Source organism: Grus americana, chromosome 3 (assembly GCF_028858705.1).
Source record: "Grus americana isolate bGruAme1 chromosome 3, bGruAme1.mat, whole genome shotgun sequence".
Classification (NCBI taxonomy): Eukaryota; Metazoa; Chordata; class Aves; order Gruiformes; family Gruidae; genus Grus; species Grus americana.
The window spans coordinates 54,639,509-54,658,552 of record NC_072854.1 but is presented as its reverse complement, the minus strand read 5'-3'; the positions used below and the strand labels follow the sequence as shown (position 1 = coordinate 54,658,552).

At 48.9% G+C, this 19,044-nt stretch overlaps 2 protein-coding genes across 4 annotated transcripts in view; one reads left to right on the top strand and one right to left on the bottom strand.

The window, feature by feature from the left end:
* The window catches only part of ROS1 (ROS proto-oncogene 1, receptor tyrosine kinase), an 87,323-nt gene extending 83,514 nt beyond the window's left edge, over positions 1-3,809 (top strand). Inside the window, exons 45-47 of one of the 2 annotated variants that reach the window (XR_008576595.1) lie at positions 290-364; positions 979-1,132; positions 3,706-3,809. The gene's annotated coding sequence lies outside the window, so the exon portion shown is untranslated. The remainder of the gene's footprint in view (positions 1-289; positions 365-978; positions 1,133-3,705) is intronic. The other variant, XR_008576597.1, reaches the window with a different exon arrangement.
* Positions 2,995-9,918, bottom strand: VGLL2 (vestigial like family member 2). 2 transcript variants are annotated; one of them, XM_054822131.1, is made up of 4 exons: positions 9,838-9,918; positions 7,230-7,521; positions 4,946-5,455; positions 2,995-3,804 (listed from the first exon to the last, which is right to left on the bottom strand). In XM_054822131.1, exons 1-4 carry the CDS (start codon positions 9,916-9,918, stop codon positions 3,764-3,766), a joined length of 924 nt encoding a protein of 307 aa, XP_054678106.1. In that variant the 3' UTR covers positions 2,995-3,763. The 2 variants fall into 2 exon arrangements, with proteins under 2 accessions (XP_054678106.1, XP_054678107.1); XM_054822132.1 differs by lacking the exon at positions 9,838-9,918 and having other exon boundaries at positions 2,995-3,966; positions 7,230-7,749.
* Between the last annotated feature and the right edge of the window lie 9,126 nt (positions 9,919-19,044).

Below are 19,044 nucleotides of genomic sequence, written 5' to 3'. Positions count from 1 at the left end.
CTGCCAGTCAGAGAACCCTGATGCATCCAAAGCCACCAGCAGCATTTTCCTCTCTTCTTGGAAGGGACCAACCTTTAAGCCGTTGCTAAAGCTTGTCATGAACCTAAATAGGACTTCAAAGGGAAAGCGAGAAGAGATGGCAGTCCTTCCTGACCCAAGGAGGAGACAGGGCAGATACATTTCCCCAGAGACAGGCAGCACACAGTCCAGGGGAGGCACAGCGGATTACTCAGACTCTCTTTCACCTTCTCTCTCCTGCACTCCCCCTCCTCCTCCTTCTCTACTGCAGGCCTCTATGGAAAAACCACTGGAAAAGGAGGTGCAAAGTAAGCAACATCGCCCTAAAGCTCTCCGACATTTGACTGTAAGTGCAGGAGCACATATATATGTGTCTAAGAGCTCTGTGCTAGATTCTTGCAACTGCAGCTATACTGAAGCAAAACCCTCATTAAAATAAAGTGGAGACTGTGACCACAAATACTGTGCCCCATCCCCACTTCCATCCTTCCCTTGACAGATCAGTTTTAACCTCAGAGGTCATTAAAACAGTATTCCTTCGTGCTTTGCTAATTTTCAGTTATTTTCAGAATGGGAAATAAATGTCTGCAGTGAATCTGCCCAGAGCTCACTTTGCAAACTGCTCACACTGGGCAGCAGCAGAGACCCTCGCTATGCCCCGTACCGCCATTCTCTGCAGCAGGTCCCGTCCCTCTGCCTCCTTCCCCAGACTCGGCAGGAACAGGTCTGGAGCTGTGTTTGTTCGTCTGTCCCAGCTGGGCTAGTCTGTTTGTCAGGTGTGTAGCTAGGGAGCACAAACCGGTGCTAATCTCTGCGCGACACTTGGGAAGGGGCAGCAGGAGGATCTGCTCTTCAGGCTGCAGCACCAGGGACTCAGCCTGGCTCTTTCAATGTGTGACAAGCATGTGACAGGTAAAAGACAGATGTAACATATAAGAAAGGTTTCTTTTGTATTTCCAGATTTCCTGCAAGCACTCATGATTAAGCAAGTAATAACCTATGATGCAAAGAGGAATAAACCAGACTTGCGAAATGGCACCAAGGTTATTTGCACTGTTACTGCATTAGGAGCTGCGGCTCCAGTCCTGCAAAGACTCACGCCCAAGCCGTAAAGGTAGGTGCTGGGAGCAGTCCCCCTGGAGTCAGAATAACACAGAGTGAGCAAAACTCTGCAAGGACTAGCCGAAATAGGGCATGTGTGCTTTCAGATTGCAGTCCATCCGGACTAGGAGCATTTTAAAAAAGTTGTTTGCACATCTGACACCTTGAGCCGCAATCTAGACTTTGGTGTTTGGATGCTTTCATGATACAACAATAAAAAAAAATTACCTGGAGAACAAATGTCGAAACCTATATTCATGTATTCATTGCATAAATTCTCCTGTTTGAAAACGTTCACAGCCAAAATGAATTGTAAATGCCAATGAAGTAAATGGCTGGTTTGTGCTTACATGAGCATTTCCAAAAGTATTTGGGCTGTATTGCCCATCCCTCCTCATTATGAATTGCAGAGGAGAGGGGAAAAAAAGAAAGAAGAAAGAAAGAAAGAATTGTGGTGAAGCACAACCAATGATAAAGCCAGGTTAATATTAAAAAAATAACAATTTTAAAAACAGCCTAAAAAAAACCTGCACGCAAATGCTCACAGAATGATCCTGTTATCTCCAAGCCTCTGTAGCAATAAAGTTAAATGCCATTTTTAGGTCTTTTTTTTTTTTTTTTTTTTTTTTTAGTTTTAGCTTTTCTCCTGCAAAGTGCTGCTGCCTTCTTTCTTGATAGCCGCCTCAGAACATTTTTGATTTAACTGGTAATATAAATTCTGGAGTCCTTCCCTTGCCCTTTACAGCTTGTCTGGGCTCTGGCTAATTGGAGGCCGAAGGGGAAAATGCTCAGGGGTACGTCTGGCTGAAGGAATCACGGCAAGTCACCTCCTGCCATTGGCCAGGGATGCTCTGCACTCATTGCTCCTCACCAGCTTCTCACAGTATTTGCTCACACTGTTTTGTCATACTCTTGCTATTAGGATTCCTATTCTTTCCCAGAAATTGAGTTACTGCCGAGCTGAAACCTAGGAGAAGCAAGTTTGGGTTATTCATAACTCCATTTCTGACGTGTGGTGAACAGTATGCCATATTATGTGAGTGTCGGAAGGCAAAAACTCTCCTTACGGCACAAAAGTCCATTTTCTACTGCTTCTCCTCGTGTCAGAGGACTAATGTTAGGACTCTCCTCTTACATGCATTGAACTTTGTCAGCCTTCAAAGACATTACATTATGAAAAAAACAGAAAAAACCCCGAAACATGGTAGCGTTGGAATCAGAAGTTTTGCCTATAAAAAAGTCAGCTTCTAAGTATAGGGGAAAATTGCCATTTCTGCAATGTTTCATTAATTATTCATCACCCTGTAATAGTGTTTTAATTTACCAGTGCAATAGCAATGCTAAATGCTCTTGTCCCTCTTCTATCAGCTTTATGAAGAAACATTTATTATGGAGCAGCCCCCTTACTTTAACCCATCTTACACATGCACTCTACACTAAAATGTAGCACTGCAGCAATCTTGCATTTTCTCAACTTTTGTATTTATCAGTATATTTTTACTCACTAAGAAAATATTTTCAACTGCTAGGATTTCTATTTATCTTTAATGCAAAGTATTAAAATAACTCACTTCATCCACACGACAGATATTTTTCCTAATTCATTCTGAAGTTTCCAGTTTGCCTCATTTCTCTTATTTAGCTTTAATTCTTCATAAAAGCACACAGGGTGAAAGAAGGAGATACCTTTAATGCAGCTTTCCTACTGTTAAATAGATATCTTATTCCCCCTTTCAAAAAAACAAAACAAAACAACTATTAAAGTGACAAAATGACAGCAACAAGTAGACAAAGAGAAATGTTAGAGGCAACTCGGACCTATTGTTCATCATGTGCCTTTCCTTCTGGCGTTCCCCTTAAAGGCTGTTGGGTCGAGGGCGAGCCATTCTTCACAGGTTTCCTTCCTCCCCCTGCTTTAAGAGGGTTTTACTTTCACCAGAAAATGTTTCTTGTAAAAAAAAGAAAAAAAAAAAAAAAAAAAAACCACAACCAAACAACCGTTATATATCCAATGCAAATGTTGTGCCAAACTCTGAGAAGTGCCACCTTGGTTTTTCGTCTTTCTGGGGTTTGAGCAGTTGTGCGTGGAACAGCTGCATGTCTGTAAGCCCAGGGCAGGTGGACCCAGCCAGACACTTGCCACTCACAACCACAAAGCCGAAAAATCTGACCAGTTCCTTGATAGTCCGAAAATGTTTATGAGTTCCAGTTTCTTCTCCTTTTACTTTTCTAGAATGTAAAGTAAAAATCCAGTTCAAAACTGCTAAGTAGCTTTCCGACGTTTGCATTTGAAAGATAATTTTCACTGCCATAAAAAAATATTCACACCACTAAAAAAAACCCCACCACGATTTCCTCTGCTCCCTGTATGAAGGCCAGTGGTTTTACATCACCATCCATGATGTCATTTGACTCTCTTAGAGTAGTCTGACTGCAGTTCTGGGTGTGGAGTCTGCTTAAATAGAAGTTAAAAGTCTTTGGCTCTCCTCTTGCAACAGAAGGATTTTCCTCTCCGAAATAAGTCTAAAGTATCGTCCTTGCAATGCCAGGTCCTTTTAAGTCCTGTTGTCTCTCCCCGAGCTGCAGGGCCATGGTGGGCTTGGAAAAGGGCAAGGGGGACTCTGAGAGTCTTTGAGTCAGCACATCAGCTCAGAAGGGATCCACCACAGAAGGAGTAACGGCGAGCTGCAAACCAAGATCAGAAGCTGTTACAAACTGACCCGATTTCAGCTCTGAATGCCACCATGTCTAACAGGCAGAGATCTACAGGGGAGAGCCAGGGGAAGAAGAGTGAAGGACAGCTCTAAAACCAGTACAGATCCTTGCTTTTATCCTGAGGCTGCAAACCTGAGAATGGAGAGAAGAAAAAAAGGGAAGAAGAAAAATAGGTACAGGCGTTTAAGGACAGAGAGAGACAAACTGCATTTCTGCCAGCTGAGATCAGAGAATCAGTGTAAAGCATGGGCTCCCCAGAGCCCCAGGAGGCTGAGAAGCAAGGAGAAGAGCCCAAGCTAGACTGGGACAGGCACATGTCTGAGTGAGGCCACCATAAGGAGCCTTTTGTGGCAGCAATAACTCAACTTCAGCATGGAGAACTGTCGCCGGAGCGGGCTTTCGTTGCCTCTGCAACCACTGACTCGGGAACTGCCACTGCTGGCTATGCCTGCGTCACCTTTTTGTCACCGCTATGGCACACAGCCTTACTTCCAGGCACCCCACCAGGCACAGGGTACCACTACCAGGGGCAAACCTCTGCCCTTTTGGCTCAGCAAATCCAATTGTGCTTTCCTCTCAAAAACCAGGAAGGAAAAGTAAATAAGGAGAGGAGGTAGTTCATGAACCTGTGTGGGGTCTAGAAATGACCTGCTCTGCTGTGGCTGCCCACACTCCTGCCCTCAGGGCAGCCCGGGGAGGGAGCCAGTGGTGACCTTTGGGGTGGCTCCGTCCTGCTCCCAGCTCTCACTGCTCAAGGCAAGAGCAGGGCCAGGGCCAGGACAAGAGTACCTCAAAGCATCCTGTACCCTCAGGGCATGTTTACAGGAGCCAGAAATTCAAAGGATGCTTCAGGGGTTGATGTGTTGCCCTGTCCCATCCTCCCTCTCCCCTTCCTCACTTGCCTGGCCTGAGAGCCACAAGAAGGGCACCCAGGGCAGAGCTCAGGTGTCTCCCATGGGGCCTCCACCCCCAATTTATTCCCTCACAGCAGCACCGCAGCCGCCCCACCACGGGGGGGTCCTTCCCTATTACTATGGATGGATGGAGGGATGCAGTGGGCAGGGGTGCAGCTGAATTGGGGAACCCGGAGGGACCGAGGGCGGCTCTTTACCTGTGTCCACATTGAGGCCGAGACTCTGTGCCATGTCTCCCGCCGCGTTAGGGAAGGGTCCTGGCGTTGTCCAGGCTGCGGCAGTACCCGCCTCGCTCTTACCCAATTCACAGGGGGGGCTGACCGGCGTGGGCACGGAGGCGGGGGTGAGGCGGTGGGGGCGGACGGAGGCAGTGGGCACCAGGAGCGAGCTGTAGCGGGGGTCAAAGTGGGGTCCATAGACCTCGTGCATGGTGGCAGGGCGGGGGTAAGCAGTGCTCTGTGTCCCGATGTAGGGGTGGTGGTGGTGATGGTGGTGGTGGTGGGCATGGTGCCAGGGCTCAGGGCCACCCTGGTGCAGGTGGCCGTGCAGAGAGGGGGGCGCGTAGGGGTCGGCGGCGGCGAAGGGAAGTTCGCTGTGGGCAGCAGCTGCCAGGGGGCTGCTCAGGGTGGCTGGGACGGAGGAGGGCTGGTACGTGCTGTTCCAGAAGGATGGCGGGAAGCTGCGCTGGCTCATCGGGAAGGAGCCATCTGGGTGAAGGGAGCAGGAGAAAGGCAGGAATGAGCATACCCAGCAAGCTCTGATCTCCTTTCCCTGGGGCTCTGCCCCTCCCCAGATACCCCCAAACCAGCCCTTCCATTCCCTTCCCCCCCCCCCCAAACTGCAAAACACAAGAAATTGCTCCCAAAGATTACAGATTCCTCTGAAGCTAAACATCCAACACGCCTAGCCCAGGGCTTATCCATGAAACTGTTTTGAAACTATTTGCTCCAGATTTCTCTTGGAACATATTTGGGGAAAAAGCAGGTATTTAAGGTGAGGGAAACGTCTCTTTTCCTCGGTAGGGGAAACTGAGCAAGAGCTATTATGCACCGCAGTGATTTCCAGGGTTGGATTTTTCTCGTTTGTTTTTGTAGTAATCTCCCTGTCTAAGCATTTACGCCCAGCACCTCGGAGGATGCCTGGCCCTGCAGGGGAGCGGCTGCTGCTTCAGTGCTATTTCAAAGCGAATAGGAATAGCGCGAGATGTGACTAAGGGCCAGTTTGAATTTTCTAAATATCTGGGTGCAATTCCCCTTCTATTACACTGGACTTACACCTGTTTCTTGGGTATATCGTTAACATATTTGGGAAGTACTCTGCAGATCTTTGGAGATTGGCAGGGCATAGGACAAGGACCCTACATTTTCTTTGGCCAGTAAGCAACATGCGAGATGGACTAGTGATTATTAATAGCACACATAGATGTTATGCATTATTAATTGGGAATACACACTGTTTCCAAGACAAATAAAAACATGCTCTTGATACATGTTTGCCAGGGAAGTATGTCAGCTCTGCACCCTGGCATTACTCAGGAGAAGGGGAAGCGGTTCCTGATGAGCAAAGAACTCTCCTCTCTTGATATCAGTTCCAGTGCTGAATATCTTTCACCCGTGAAATATTTAAACTACTATTTCATTTTTAGGAACTACTGACAGCAATTCATGGAGGGGCTGGGAAACCAGCCCTTGGCTGAGTGGGTGGCCCCGTGAGGGAGAGTCCCCAAAACTGCCCCCAAAGAAGTGCCTACCCTAACTCTCCAGTGGGCAGAGGGTGGGGAAGGTTATTCCCCTCTGACCTGGGTACCCCCACAGGCCCGTCCAGGGTGAATCGGGCATGGCTACCGAGAGCTGCGCATCAGCTGTGGCCTTAGCCGTGCCAACACAGGGCCACTGCCGTGGGCTGGTCTGAAAACCCTCATTTTCAGAAATTTAGGGTCCTTGTCTCTGCTCCAGCAGCAAGCAGGGTGGTGATACATGTAGACTGAGATACAGGGGGACACACAATCTGGTTTTTAGCTATGGGAAGCTAGTGAGATGGTTCCAACATTTGCTTTTTGCTTTGCTCCCATCTTCGATTACCACCGCGCTAAACTTTAAGCTGCTCCGGCAGGGTCTGCAGGGGTGGCACTTGCAACAGCCGCAGTGAGGGGGTCCCTCCGCGGCTTGTTTGGTTGCAGCCCCCGCCAGGTAAATCACTTGGGGTGTAAAGGCGCTTCAGTTGCCCCGACGGCCTCCCTTGGCACGGGCAGTGGGAAGCACGGCGCCAGCAGAATGAGGGGTTCTTCTCTTTTGTTCCCCTCAGAGAGTCCCGCCACCCGCGGCTCCCGCTCCGGGACAGCCGGCTCCCAGGGGCTGCCCGCCGGGCACCCGCGGCCGGCGGAGCGGAGGAGGGTGCCCCGGGGGGGGACGACGACGGACCCTCCGCCGCCCGCGTCCCCGCGTCCCGCGCCCCCCCCCCCCCCCCCGCCGCGCTGCTCACCGCGCCAGGAGCCGGCGTTCCGCGCCGCCTTCGCGCTGCCGAGCGAGAAGCTGCTGGGCTGGCTGAGGGCCCGGCTGAAGTGCTCGTCCACCACGGCGCTGATGTCCCCCTGGAAGTAGGTGAAGAGGACGCAGCGGGAGTTGATGTACTCGGCCTCGGGGGGTCGCTCCTTCTCGGGGCTGCAGTCCTCCTCCTTGATGCTGGCAGCGGGGTGGCTGGAGAAGGAGCTGCTGGCGCTGGCGCTGCTGCCGCTCTCCGGGGCTTCTTGCATTTTGGCGTAAAAGGCGAGTTTCTGGAGGAAAGGGGGAGGGAAGGAAGGAAGGAAAGAAAATAGAGCCGGTCACGCAGCGCAGCGCAGCAAGGTGCGCTGGCCCTCCCTGTGTGCCAGCCGGGATGCAGCACGGAGCCCGCTCCCGCGGTCTTTCCGAGAGGATGCAAAAGTCTCGTCCTCGGCTGCCCGCCGTCCCCCCCCCCAGCAGCACCCGCACCCCTTAGCTGTATTTCTGCCGCATCCCGGGAGGCAGCGAAGGAACTGCAACTAGGGCTGGGGGTCCGAAACCAGAAATGCCGACCGGGATGGAGCAAGACAGCCTCCGTGCGGGGCAGGGGCGGCCGGGCCGGGGGTTACACGCGTGGGTCCCCAGCACGATGTCCCACACAAGAAAGTACTTTGCAGGACAGCTCCTGGGGGGACGGCGGCCGCCCAGGAGCTGAAATGGGGGGATGAGGCGGTGGGGCGGGGGCGCGGGCAGACGGCAGCCGCGCAGCCACGGCACAGTGCCGGCAGCGGGGGGAAGGCGAGCGCCGCTCGGTCCCCGGCACGCAAAATCTTCCCCGAAGAGCGTCCTGTAACCGACAGCGGCGAGGAGGAGGAAGGAAAAAAAAAAAAAAAAAAAGACTGGCAGCCTCAAACACATTTCAGAGCAAAAAAAGCATTTTCCTGGCCAGCAAGAAGCTGCAGGTATTTCCTACAAGATGATTCTGTTTTTACTGGATTCCGCTGGGTGGGAAAGGAGCGGGCGTTGAGAAGTTTGCTGGATGTGTCCCATCTTCTCTTTATCCGCGTTAGCGTGTCCGCAGCTGCTGGGAGTTTCTTAGAAGTAAGCGATGGGACGCGGAGCCCGGGTTTGGCCGCTGCGGGCAGCGCCGTGGGGCGGGCGGCGGGAAAAGCACCGAGGGGACGGGTCAGAGCCTTGGGCCAAGACACGCGAGATATTTAATAATGTCACTCCTTCGTGACGACCGCCTTTCCACTTGGCTCCCGGCTCGGCCATTGAGGTAATGATCACCCCCCTAAATAATGTCACGAAGCCGTGTGCGGGGGGGTGGAGGTGGGAGGGGAAGGCAAGGTGGGGGAAGACATCATTTGCTATTTGTAACAGGTATTCCGGCCCCGCTGCCAGGCGCTGGAGGTGGCACACGGGCCAACACGCCGGGGGCTGCGCGGAGCCGCGGGGGCTGCGCGGAGCGGGGTCGCTCGCCCCGGTACCGGCCCTGCACCGGCGGGGGCTGCAAACCGCCCCGGGCCGGGGTGCTGCTGTCTCTATCCACCCCCTTTTTCGTTTTGCTGCGGGAGGAAGAAATTAATTTCTGGAAGGAATAAGGGGGAGGAAAAAAAAGAAACCCAGAGGGCGAAAGAGAAAGTGGTGTGCAGCAGGTGCAGCCCGAGGAAACCAGCCCTGACCCACGCGGGACAGTGCGCGTCCCGGGACGGGCAGTTCCCCACTCACGACGGGCTGTGCATGCCACGAAACATCCTCGCGGCCAGCTGGATCCCTTTATCGAAATCCGGGGATTAATCGATACCCGCGACAGCCCGGACGGAGCTGCGTGCAGCGCGGCGGCGAGACGTGGCTCCCGGCCACGAAGTACCCGCGAATCTGGCAGACGACCGCCACCGATGGGACCGGCCAGGGTCCCGCCGCCCAGCGGGGCCCGGGAGCGGGGAGCATCCCCGCAGCCCTGCCGCACCGCAACCTTGCCCCCCTCCGGGCCGGGGCTTCCTCCCTCACCGCCAAACCGGGGACATCCCGCAGCGTCCCGGCAATCTCGCCTCCCCCACTTCCAGGGGGTAACTCCGGAACACCCCGCCAAGGCGGCTGGTAAAATATCTGCCCGAAGTGGCTCCCGCGGCGGCGGTGGGGATGCCGGCGCGCAGGGGCTGAGCGATGCCCCGGGCAGCCCTCCCTCGCCGTTCCCGGCGGGCCCCCTGCAAACCGCGGGCATCGCTGCCCCGAGCCGCCGCGCTCGGATGAGGCCTGTCCCGACAAAGGAAATTAAAAAAAGGGGGAAAAAAAAAAAGGAAAGAAAAAAAAAAGAGAAAAATTCCCTAAAAAGCCACCTCGGGGTTAAAATCGCGCTCTCGCTCCCAAGGCAGCCCGCAGCCCGTCGGTCGCCGCCGGGGTACGTACCCTGCCGAGCCCGCGTCAAGGTGGGATGCGGTTCTGCTCCGCTCACCATCGCAGGCTCCCAGATCTTCCCCCCACACACACCCTTTCCCCTCCCCTTCTCCTTTTCCCTTTTTCCTTTTGGTAAGGCCCCAGACGGCCATCCTCCAGAAGACACCCCTCCCACCCTCTGCCTCTTCACCGCTGCCCCCCGCACGTACCTGGTGATAGGGGCTGTAGGCTGCTGCGAAGTAGGGCTGGGGAGGACCGTAGACTTGGTACATAACATCCAAACAGCTCATGGCTGGCCGCGGCCGAGAATTATTTTTTTTCTCATCAACTCGTGTTCTGCAAAGTGGAGCAGTGCTTCGCGGGAGGGAGGTTCCCGGGGGTTAAGAGGCACCACTCATTGGTGGGAGGAGTGAGGGGGGATGAGACCGCGCTGGGCTGAGATGACACCCCCCCTCCCTTGCCCTTCTTCCCTGCCTCCCTCCCTCCCTATAGCGCGGCTCCCTTCAGCAAACGCGCCGAGGCCGGAGGGGCTCCGCGGCCGCCGAGGGAGTTTCAGCCCCGGGCCCGGCGGATGGCAGGGGTGGGGGGAGCCGGGGAGAGCCCCCTTCTGAAGCCGGGGCTGCCGGGGAGCTGCGGGGCGGGAGGCGCAGGGGCAGCTCCGCAGGGACCCGCCGGCGGCCGCGGGGTGCGGGGGAGCGGAGCGGCGGCGGGGGCGGGCGGGGGGGGAGTTGCTCATCGGGGCAGCCCCTCTCCCGCTGCGTTTCATTTCATTTATTTCATCTCATGTGCTTACCGTGCCGGGCGCTGCCCCGCCGCCGGTGCCGGGTCCCTCCGCGCCCCCCGGTCAGGACGCCCCCGCCGCCCCCCGCCTCGTCGGGCCCCGCTGCTCGCTGCCGACGGGGGCGAAGTGGGGCTCTGGGAAAGGCAGGGGTCTGGGTAAGCCCCCCCCCCCAAATCCCACCGAGTCCGGCGTCCGCCGGAAAATGCCGCTACCAAAGTTAGAGGAAACTGAAAGGTCTGATGAAGCAAAGGAGAAAAAAAAATCAGTTGCTCCCGAGGAGGAATCTTCCCAGAAATTTTGAGTAATCTACAAATGCCGGGAATTGCGATGCTTTTGCATCTAATAGAAACTAAACCAACGCCGAGGGTAAAGGCACGTGAAAGGAACAAATTATCGTGACGGTAAACTGGATTTGCTCCCTCCCTTTCTGCTGGGTACGGCACCCGGAGGCGTCCATAGGTGAATGTATCTTAACTGCTAATGTTGATGGCAATGCCTAGGAGGGAGACTAGTTTCTAGCACAGAGATATAAGTTCTCATTTCAATACCAACCCTTTGAAACGGTCAGCTTCACGATATGGGTCACAACCACAGAGAGAAGAGACCCGGTTTAAGTAATGTTTTAGGCATTTATAATAAAGTCGAAAAATACAGAAAATATGAGAGAAAGAATATTACTTGGTTTTCAAATGCTGATTGTTTACAAAACTGTGGGGGGAAAAAATCTGAAAAGAACACACTTTGAATTTTGAAGACCTCGAAATCTTTAATCGAATTCTAGCAGAAAGTCCTTACAATTAAAAATTAATATTTGTCTCTATTTTGTTTCCCCAAAAATGTATTTTTTTTATTCCAAATTCTAGGAATTGTTCTGAATGCCTATCCTTCACCAAAATCATATTTCAGTGCCTAATGAGCATAAGTTTCATTTTTTTTCTGCACCAGGTGCAAGGTTTAAAATTTATATTTAATTTTTTTTTTTTTCTCCCTCTTCTAGTTGGGTGAATTTGTTTTTCATACTGCAGTGCAGCCTGAAATGCTGTGGCTGTGGGGTTCAGCCCCAGCACCACTCATTTCCCCATCAGAGCAAATTTTGTCGGCGGACGAGAGCTGAACGAGGGGAAGAACTGTTGGTATTAGGCCTTCAGAAAAGAAATGTATCTCATACTCTATCATTTTATTTTCTCCTGAGTAGCAAGTGAACAGCCACGCTACGGGGAAGGACTCATTCTGTGGCTGGCATCCAAAACAAGGCAGTGAGCTAAGGAACGCCCCTCCGCTCCTTGCAGCGAGAGACTGAGGGACCTCACTTGGGACGATGGGATCTCACTTCTCCTCTGTGTCCCTGCTCCTGAGAGGTAGGGAGCTTTCCCACCATGCCGAGATCTGTGCCTATTTCAAAGGTAACAGTACGCTGGGCGACGTACAAAAAAAAGCCCATTTCTCAGAAGGCGAGTCTGATTTGAACACGTACTCCAAAGACACAGCACACCTTCCTCCTGTTCGTACGAGCTCCTCACCACCGATTTTGTGCAGTAGCAGAGGTAGGACCTGACGCTTGCCAAGGCTGAGCATTGCTTCTTGTGAAGAAGAACCCAAGTGTAATAGCAACAGGTGCAACTGGATGCTGCAATGCGGTAGATGGTCTAGGTTGTGTCCCCTGGAGAATCTCTCCTTGAGGGCTGAATTTAGGGGTTATACCTCACACTCAAATATACGTTAGGGGAATCAGGTCTGAAGCAGCTTGGTATGAATTCAGTTTCTTTTATAAACAGCTATTTGACAGTAAAACTGTCCCTTGTGAGACATGAGCAAACTTCAGTGCCTTAATGCAGAGCAATACAAACATTCATGCAAAAGTGCTGGCATTGTTTTGCCTTCTCGATTCACTCTGTGAAATCAGTCCCGGTATAGGAAATTATGCTGGAAACCCAGGGTCAGAAACTATATTCACTAATGATCTCACTGCGTCCTTACAATTATATATAAATAGTTTTTCTTGGTCCTAACTAAAGAATTTTAGGTGGGTTGAGTCACACAAGGAACTACAAAGGCTTGGAAAAAAACAGCTGAGCTATCTCAGGGCGAAAATTATGACAGCAATGAAGGAAAGCACACTTTTAGGAAGGACATGGGTTTAGAATTGGCTGTGTACCATTAAAACACTGGCATGGGCCTACTCCTACAGTCATACACTGGTAATGTTTCACAGCAGTAATGCAAAAAGAAAATCTTATTGTTAGGAATAAAGAATGATGGGTTCTGATAAACATCGAGATGCAGAAAGTTACAACTTGCCTCAGAAAATATTCCTATAAAGTAGTTCAAAGTTATCATCTAACTAAGCCAGAACCTTTCACAAAAGAAAAATTGAGTATCAGTGAGAATGGCTCACTGGGCAGGCAAACAGATAAACAAAACATTGACATTCAGAAAGACTGGGACAAAAAAAATCATGGAAATGTGATAGCACTGTCCACATTTGTTGCTCACTTTCCCTGGGAATACTACATGTAGCATCAGCCTGCCAGCAGCCGGTGTCTAAAAGTTTGAGCAGTGAACATCATGTTCAATAAAAGGATTAAGTATTTATTAGCCAGAAGGGACATTTTTGTTGGTTTGGGTTTCTTTTTTTGTTTGGTTGGTTGGTTTTTTTATCTGACCGCATATACATACTCCATGCTGTTGATAATATACTTTTTTAGCAGCTCAGGGAAACTTTTGCTGTTTCCAGAAAGGCACACTTTCCTGACTGGAAGTTGCCACGAGATAGATGGAGAATCCAGCCCTTGCTGCAGCCGTTTGCTGCTGTGCTTAGCTGCCTTCAGCATTTCTCACTTCCAGCTTGAGTTGGACTGGCTTCAGCTTCCAGCTGTTGGTTCATGTAATGCCTTACTTCACTCAGCTAAACAGTCCTTTCATATGTAATATTTTCTCCTATGAAACTTATTTTAGTCCACATAATAATCTTTTTTTTCCCCTGTCAAAATAGTTGCAGCTCCTTAATTTTCTACAGCCATTTCCCCCATTCTCAGGTAATTTTTGTACCTTTTTTCTTTGCACGCCGTGCAATTTTTCAACATTGTTTTAAAAATACTGACACAAGAACTAGAATTATTCTAACATCTCTCTTGCTGAAGGTATACACAAAGTAAAATACCTTCTTAGCAACTGATGCTTAGGGTTATTGGGTTTTTTTGCCACAACACAATTTTAAAGACACATCATGCTGACGTACTTTCCTACTGTGATCACCACAGTATTTTGAGAATCGCTATTACAAATTTGTAAAAGCTATGGACCGTTTGGCGGTGTGGAGCTGACGGTACAGGGATGTTTCTGGCGCTTCTTCTGAGCCCTTACATAGCTGACTGAGATTGCAAGTAACCAGACTGAAAGCTTTGGCAATCCCGTCCAAGCCTATGACATCTGCTCATGACCCCTTGTAGAGTCATCCCTTCCAGGACTTTTTCCATCACCTGCCTTCCTTGGTCCTAGATGTGCCAAGAGACTTAGCAATTGACTCAGGTCTTTCCAAATGTCCCACTTCTCACCTTACTCACCAGTCTTCTTGTCACTATGTTACCTACAAAATTTATTGGTGTGATTTTATATCGACTTTCAAGTTACTGAAGAATATCTTGCACAGTTCACAAACTAGCTAATATGAATACTCCTCTATAGTCTTCATATACTATACTCCTATATGGCAGTATTCATACTCCTAAATACTAAAGATTTTCTGTGGACTCCAGTTTCTTGCAATTTTTGTCTATTTGCTGTGTGCATCACCTATATTGTGCAGTGCCTCCTCTATGAGATGATAACTTTGGTTTCACGAGGCTTCCTATTTTTGCTCTCTGTTTTATTCTCTAACGCTTCAATATGTCTATAGAATTCAGCACATACTTAACTTTCAATTGAATGCACTACTTGTGGGCTTACATGGGTCAAATTTGGCTGAAATGAATTAAGATCGATAGTGCTGTTCTTCTTTCTTATCTTGTCAGTCTTTGTGCTCCGTCTCCCTAAAAGCTTTTATTTTTTTTTTAGGGCTTGGCAACTGTTACCATGGTGTTCCCAGGGATGTTTTTGAGGTACATCCTCTGGGTCTGTATTGATGCAGAAGACTTTAGGCTCAAGAGCTGCTGGCTTGGCAGTTTTCATGGGCACTGAATTAACTGAAATTAAAGATAAAAATCAGTGTAGCAAAATAGCACGAGGACACATATCACTGACTTCCTTGTCTCCTTCGCTGTCCTGAGGAACCCGGTTTTATTTTGTTTTTAATTTTCAACCTCAGAGACCTTGTACAGTTAATTTTAATCTTCCTTTGAGGGCCTGCTTTTTTTCCTTTTCCTTTTCCTTTTTTTCCCCCTGTGGCTCGAAGAATTAACTGTTAGCTGCTAATTAATCACACGTACAGATACTATTTGGTGCATGTTTGTATATGTGACAACACGTCTGCTCCAGTGACAGGCTCTGCAGCAGCTGGAATGTACGTGGTGATTTTTACTCCATGATGTATTTACAGGGGAGCTGCAGCCCAGCTCCGGGCGCAGCATCTGGCGTGTGTCACTCACCCGTCCTACCCAGCCCTTACGGGCCAGAGGCATCACCTGTCTCTCCTCTACTGATCGCGGCAGATGAAGAGATCATTATGCAGGGCTGGAAGGGAAATCTAGAGCTGTCATGAGGGAATATATTAACATGTGTGAGAACACACTGCAGTCATTGAATTTAGGGCTTGATTTTGCAATATGAAAGCTCATGGAAGTTTTTTCACGTATCAGCACAGGAATGGGCTCGGTTTTGTTCGTGGAGGTAGAGCCGGCGGTTTTTCTGATGCCGGCGTTGTGGCACATTTGGGTCTGAGCTGAATCACTGTGCACCTCTTTTCCCTCCTCGGAACTGAACCACCAGAAGGTGAATCTGGCTTGTTCTGACATTCCTTCACCAAGACACTCTACAGATATTTTTGTAAGCGTAAATAAGTTATAGAATACATATTTCCTCAGCTGTGCTCGGGACAGAGAGGCAATTTCAGGCAAAATGTCCCCTAGCAATCACCCCCAAGCAGAAAATAGGTTTTTTCCTGTTTTATTTTCCTTTTTTTTATTGCTATGATGTAAAAGCAGTAACAGGCTGTGTCTGAGCTCTGTCAAAGTTGCTTAAGCACCAGCCCTATTGATACAATATATGCACTAAGCTCTTGATGTAATTGTGATACACAGATCCTCTGCAATATCCAGTCTCAGGGATTTTGATGGCACGCAGCCATAGATCTGTGTGCTTTGTTTTAAAAAAGAAAGTGTTTGTATGTGAGGGCCTTAATTCCTAGAAATGGTTTCATGTTAGAAGTGTCTTTCTTTCCACTTTCATAGATAATATTTCAGACAGAGGGAGGTAGGTGGCAGAGAAAGACTGCAGCTTGAGAGAGTAAAAGTGGCTTGATTGCAAGGAAATGGCAAGATGATGAGGTTTGCAATAGAGCACAACCAGGGGACGTACATGCTTTTTTTCATCTGTACAGACTTTCATGTAAAACTGACAATATGATGCTGGGATGAGGAAAAGAAAGACTCTCATTTGCTTCCATGATTAAGCCTTCCTTGAGTGGAAACTTCTATTGCTCATAGAATATGAGCAATATCATACCGGAGGGGTTCACTTCTGGTTTATTCAATGTGTATTTGGTTAAGCCTCAAGAAAATGTCACTAGAAAATGTTAACAGAGTATATATTTTAAGCCAAATAAGTGCAAAAATAAAGTAAAAAGAAAATTCATAGCAAAATACTGGAGGTGGAGCCATGGTACAGGGAATTGTGTTCTCGTCGCCTGGAATTGCCCCAAATAACATAGCTCCTGGGTTGAGTGGAAATAGATGTGATTTCAGGGGCTGGAAAATATCCTGACTTTCTGAAACTGAACAGAGCCCATATTTAAAATTTTTATTGCCATACTTAACAGAGAACTTAGTCCTGATGGTTGCAAAAGCCAACCCCATCTTTAGAAATGAAGCTGGAAAAACAAACAAGAAAGAGAGAGGAAAAGAGTAAGAAAGGAATAAAGACAGGTGCTGCCACTGCAGGTATGCACTGTGTGAGGGAAAAGGGGACAAAAGAAAAATGTAATTTGTTTTTCATAATAATACCTATTTATTGTAGCCCAGTCCACTGGAAACCAGTGTATACACAGCCATATTGTAGCCCAGCTGGAAAATCTACCTTAATTTCTTATTAGTACCTGTGTAGATTATCTCATTTAATATGGAAGGATAAGAAAATACTATGCAGATGAATTATTTTCAATAAATAACAATGCTCCAGACTCTATTGAGGACATGTGATCTGTGCCCCATGCCCCTGCTTGTACACAAAAATATCAGAATAGGGTTGAAATCATGAAATCCCATGCAATGAACACACCCTCAAAGGGAAAACATGAAGTGCATGCCAGGGATCATGCACTGGGATCTTCACACAAGATGGTTGTACATTTTAAAGAAGGATCTTTTCTCATGCTGAGGTAGGCACTTTCCTGAATTGCAAAGTGTTTTACATGTACGTATAAATCAGTCAGTGAACTGGCAGAGGATGTAAGAGCCATCAATTTGGAGAAAGTAAGCCATTTCATACTTCTCCCATGATTATGCTTTCTTCCTTAAAGAAGGCTTGCGTGCATTAAAGAATTTCTGTTCTACTGAGTTAAATTGATGGAGACACTATCCTAACAAATCAAGTTTTTGAAATGCAGGTCCATTTTATATATTAAGGTAGGAAAAGTAAGAGAATGCAATTTTCAATTCAGAAAGATATCCCAATTGAGGAAACCTTTAAAAATTACCTTTAAGTTTCCACTGAGGTTCTGTATTAGCTGGTAAAAGCCAAGCACACAGGGTGACAAATACTTGGAGTTACTGCTTCACAAGAAATTAATAGCCAGGACTTCATTTAGGCTCAGAATTTGGCATAACTTTTTGAATAACAGTTTTCAGAAATTGATTTTTAACTCACAGACATTTCACTGACCAGATGGGCGAATGGTTTATTGTAGAGTACGAAAGCTGAAGAGCTGGCCAAACGCAGAGTGGAATGGGAAGGTAGCTCAAAGCTATTTCTGTATCTCTGACTGTGGAAATAATACAACTGCTGCATTAAATAAACTGGCTTCTCTGCCATTAAGGCATCAATTTTTGTTATACTGCCTATTGCCAGTCACAGGGACAATTTTACTAGTCCGTGTGACTCTTGTCCTGATCTGTTCCTCTACTCCCGACCTGGGAATAGACTGGGACTTGGCTTTACTGGTTTGGCTGTGCAGGGATGCTGCTGCCTCCGGGAGCCCTCCTGCACCTTCCTGGGGCAGGCTGGTAGCTGCTTGCAAGGCAGCTGAAGCAGGGGCTGGGGGTGTCTTCCAGGAAAATCAGAAACAGGCAAGAAAAAGCTGTTGGGGAAAGCCTGCCATCAACTCCACGCTCCAGAGGAAGAGCAGGAGCCTCGGGTATCCTCTACGGCTCCTTCCTCTCCCACACGCCCCGTGCTGTGTCCCAGCTTCTCGCACAACCAAGGGCAGAAGCATGTCTTTCAGTATGCTGTGTCTTTCCAGCCAGCGCGTGCCAAGCCATACTTCAGTCTCTCGCCTTCCAGCACCATGCAAACTCCACAGTCCTCGCATTCCCGCAGCACGGGACACCCTGCTCCTGCCCCTTCCCGTATGGAGCACAGCTTGCGGCCATGCTCCAGGGGAAACCACACACAGATTAACGGGTGTTGTGCTGTTTTCCAGGTGAGCATCTTCTCACGGGGAAGGACAACTTTCATTAATCAGCAAAACACACCCAGGTGCCATGCTCCACTGACCTGCAAGTGCTGTTACACTGTTTGAGGACAGTGGGAGAAGATGCCATATAACCTCTTTGCCCCTATGCTTTCTCTAGTCCCATAGTCCATGTACACAGAATTACGGGTACACTGCTTTTCTGCTTGCAGCCAGTTTGGGGTGTGTGTCCTGCTCTTCACTGGAGCTTCAGAGGTTGGCCGCCAGTTCTTTTTCATGTTACTTTTGTGCATTACCCTGGCACAGTGTCAAAAGTGAGATGCACTGTAGAAATAGGGGGAAGTGTTTGTCAGTTCAGTGTTCTCCAGTTTGCCCAGCCTAGGGATCCCTCCCACAGCTCCCTGGAAAATGCACATCCTTTCTTCAGTCCCAGCAGCATCCTAAAAGCAACTGTCACGTGGCATCCTTCTGTATGTTTCTGTTATTTGAGAAAAGCAAGATGCCTCCCACTCCATAAATTGTATCAGTGTTAATCTCCTAAATCAGTGATGCTGCCTCACAGCTTTTATGTAGATGAGAGAAAGCTGGCACAAGGGTAAAATGAACTTTCCAAAGGGTATTCAGGGCATCCCAAGGCTGCATGTTTTCATCCAAGTACTTATACGTGCTTTTGTCTGAACCATATTTTATTCTGCATCTGGGAGAGCACATGCTAAAGTACTGTTTCCACACATACAAGAAACACTAAGCAGAAAAAAATACTCTACCATTCTCATTAACTTAGTAAAAAGGCAATTATTTCTAAGCAAACACAAATTTTTTTCTTCAACAGTCTTCCTCTGTACTCATGTATAT

Bases quoted from the DNA above. Each gene is read 5' to 3' on its own strand.
- VGLL2 (XM_054822131.1), bottom strand. From the start codon at position 9,918: ATGAGCTGTTTGGATGTTATGTACCAAGTCTACGGTCCTCCCCAGCCC. The intron at 7,522-9,837 runs GTACGTGCGGGG...CCTTTCCTCCAG, and splicing joins CCTACAGCCCCTATCACCAG to AAACTCGCCTTTTACGCCAA. The intron at 5,456-7,229 runs GTGAGCAGCGCG...CCCTTCACCCAG, and splicing joins GAACGCCGGCTCCTGGCGCG to ATGGCTCCTTCCCGATGAGC.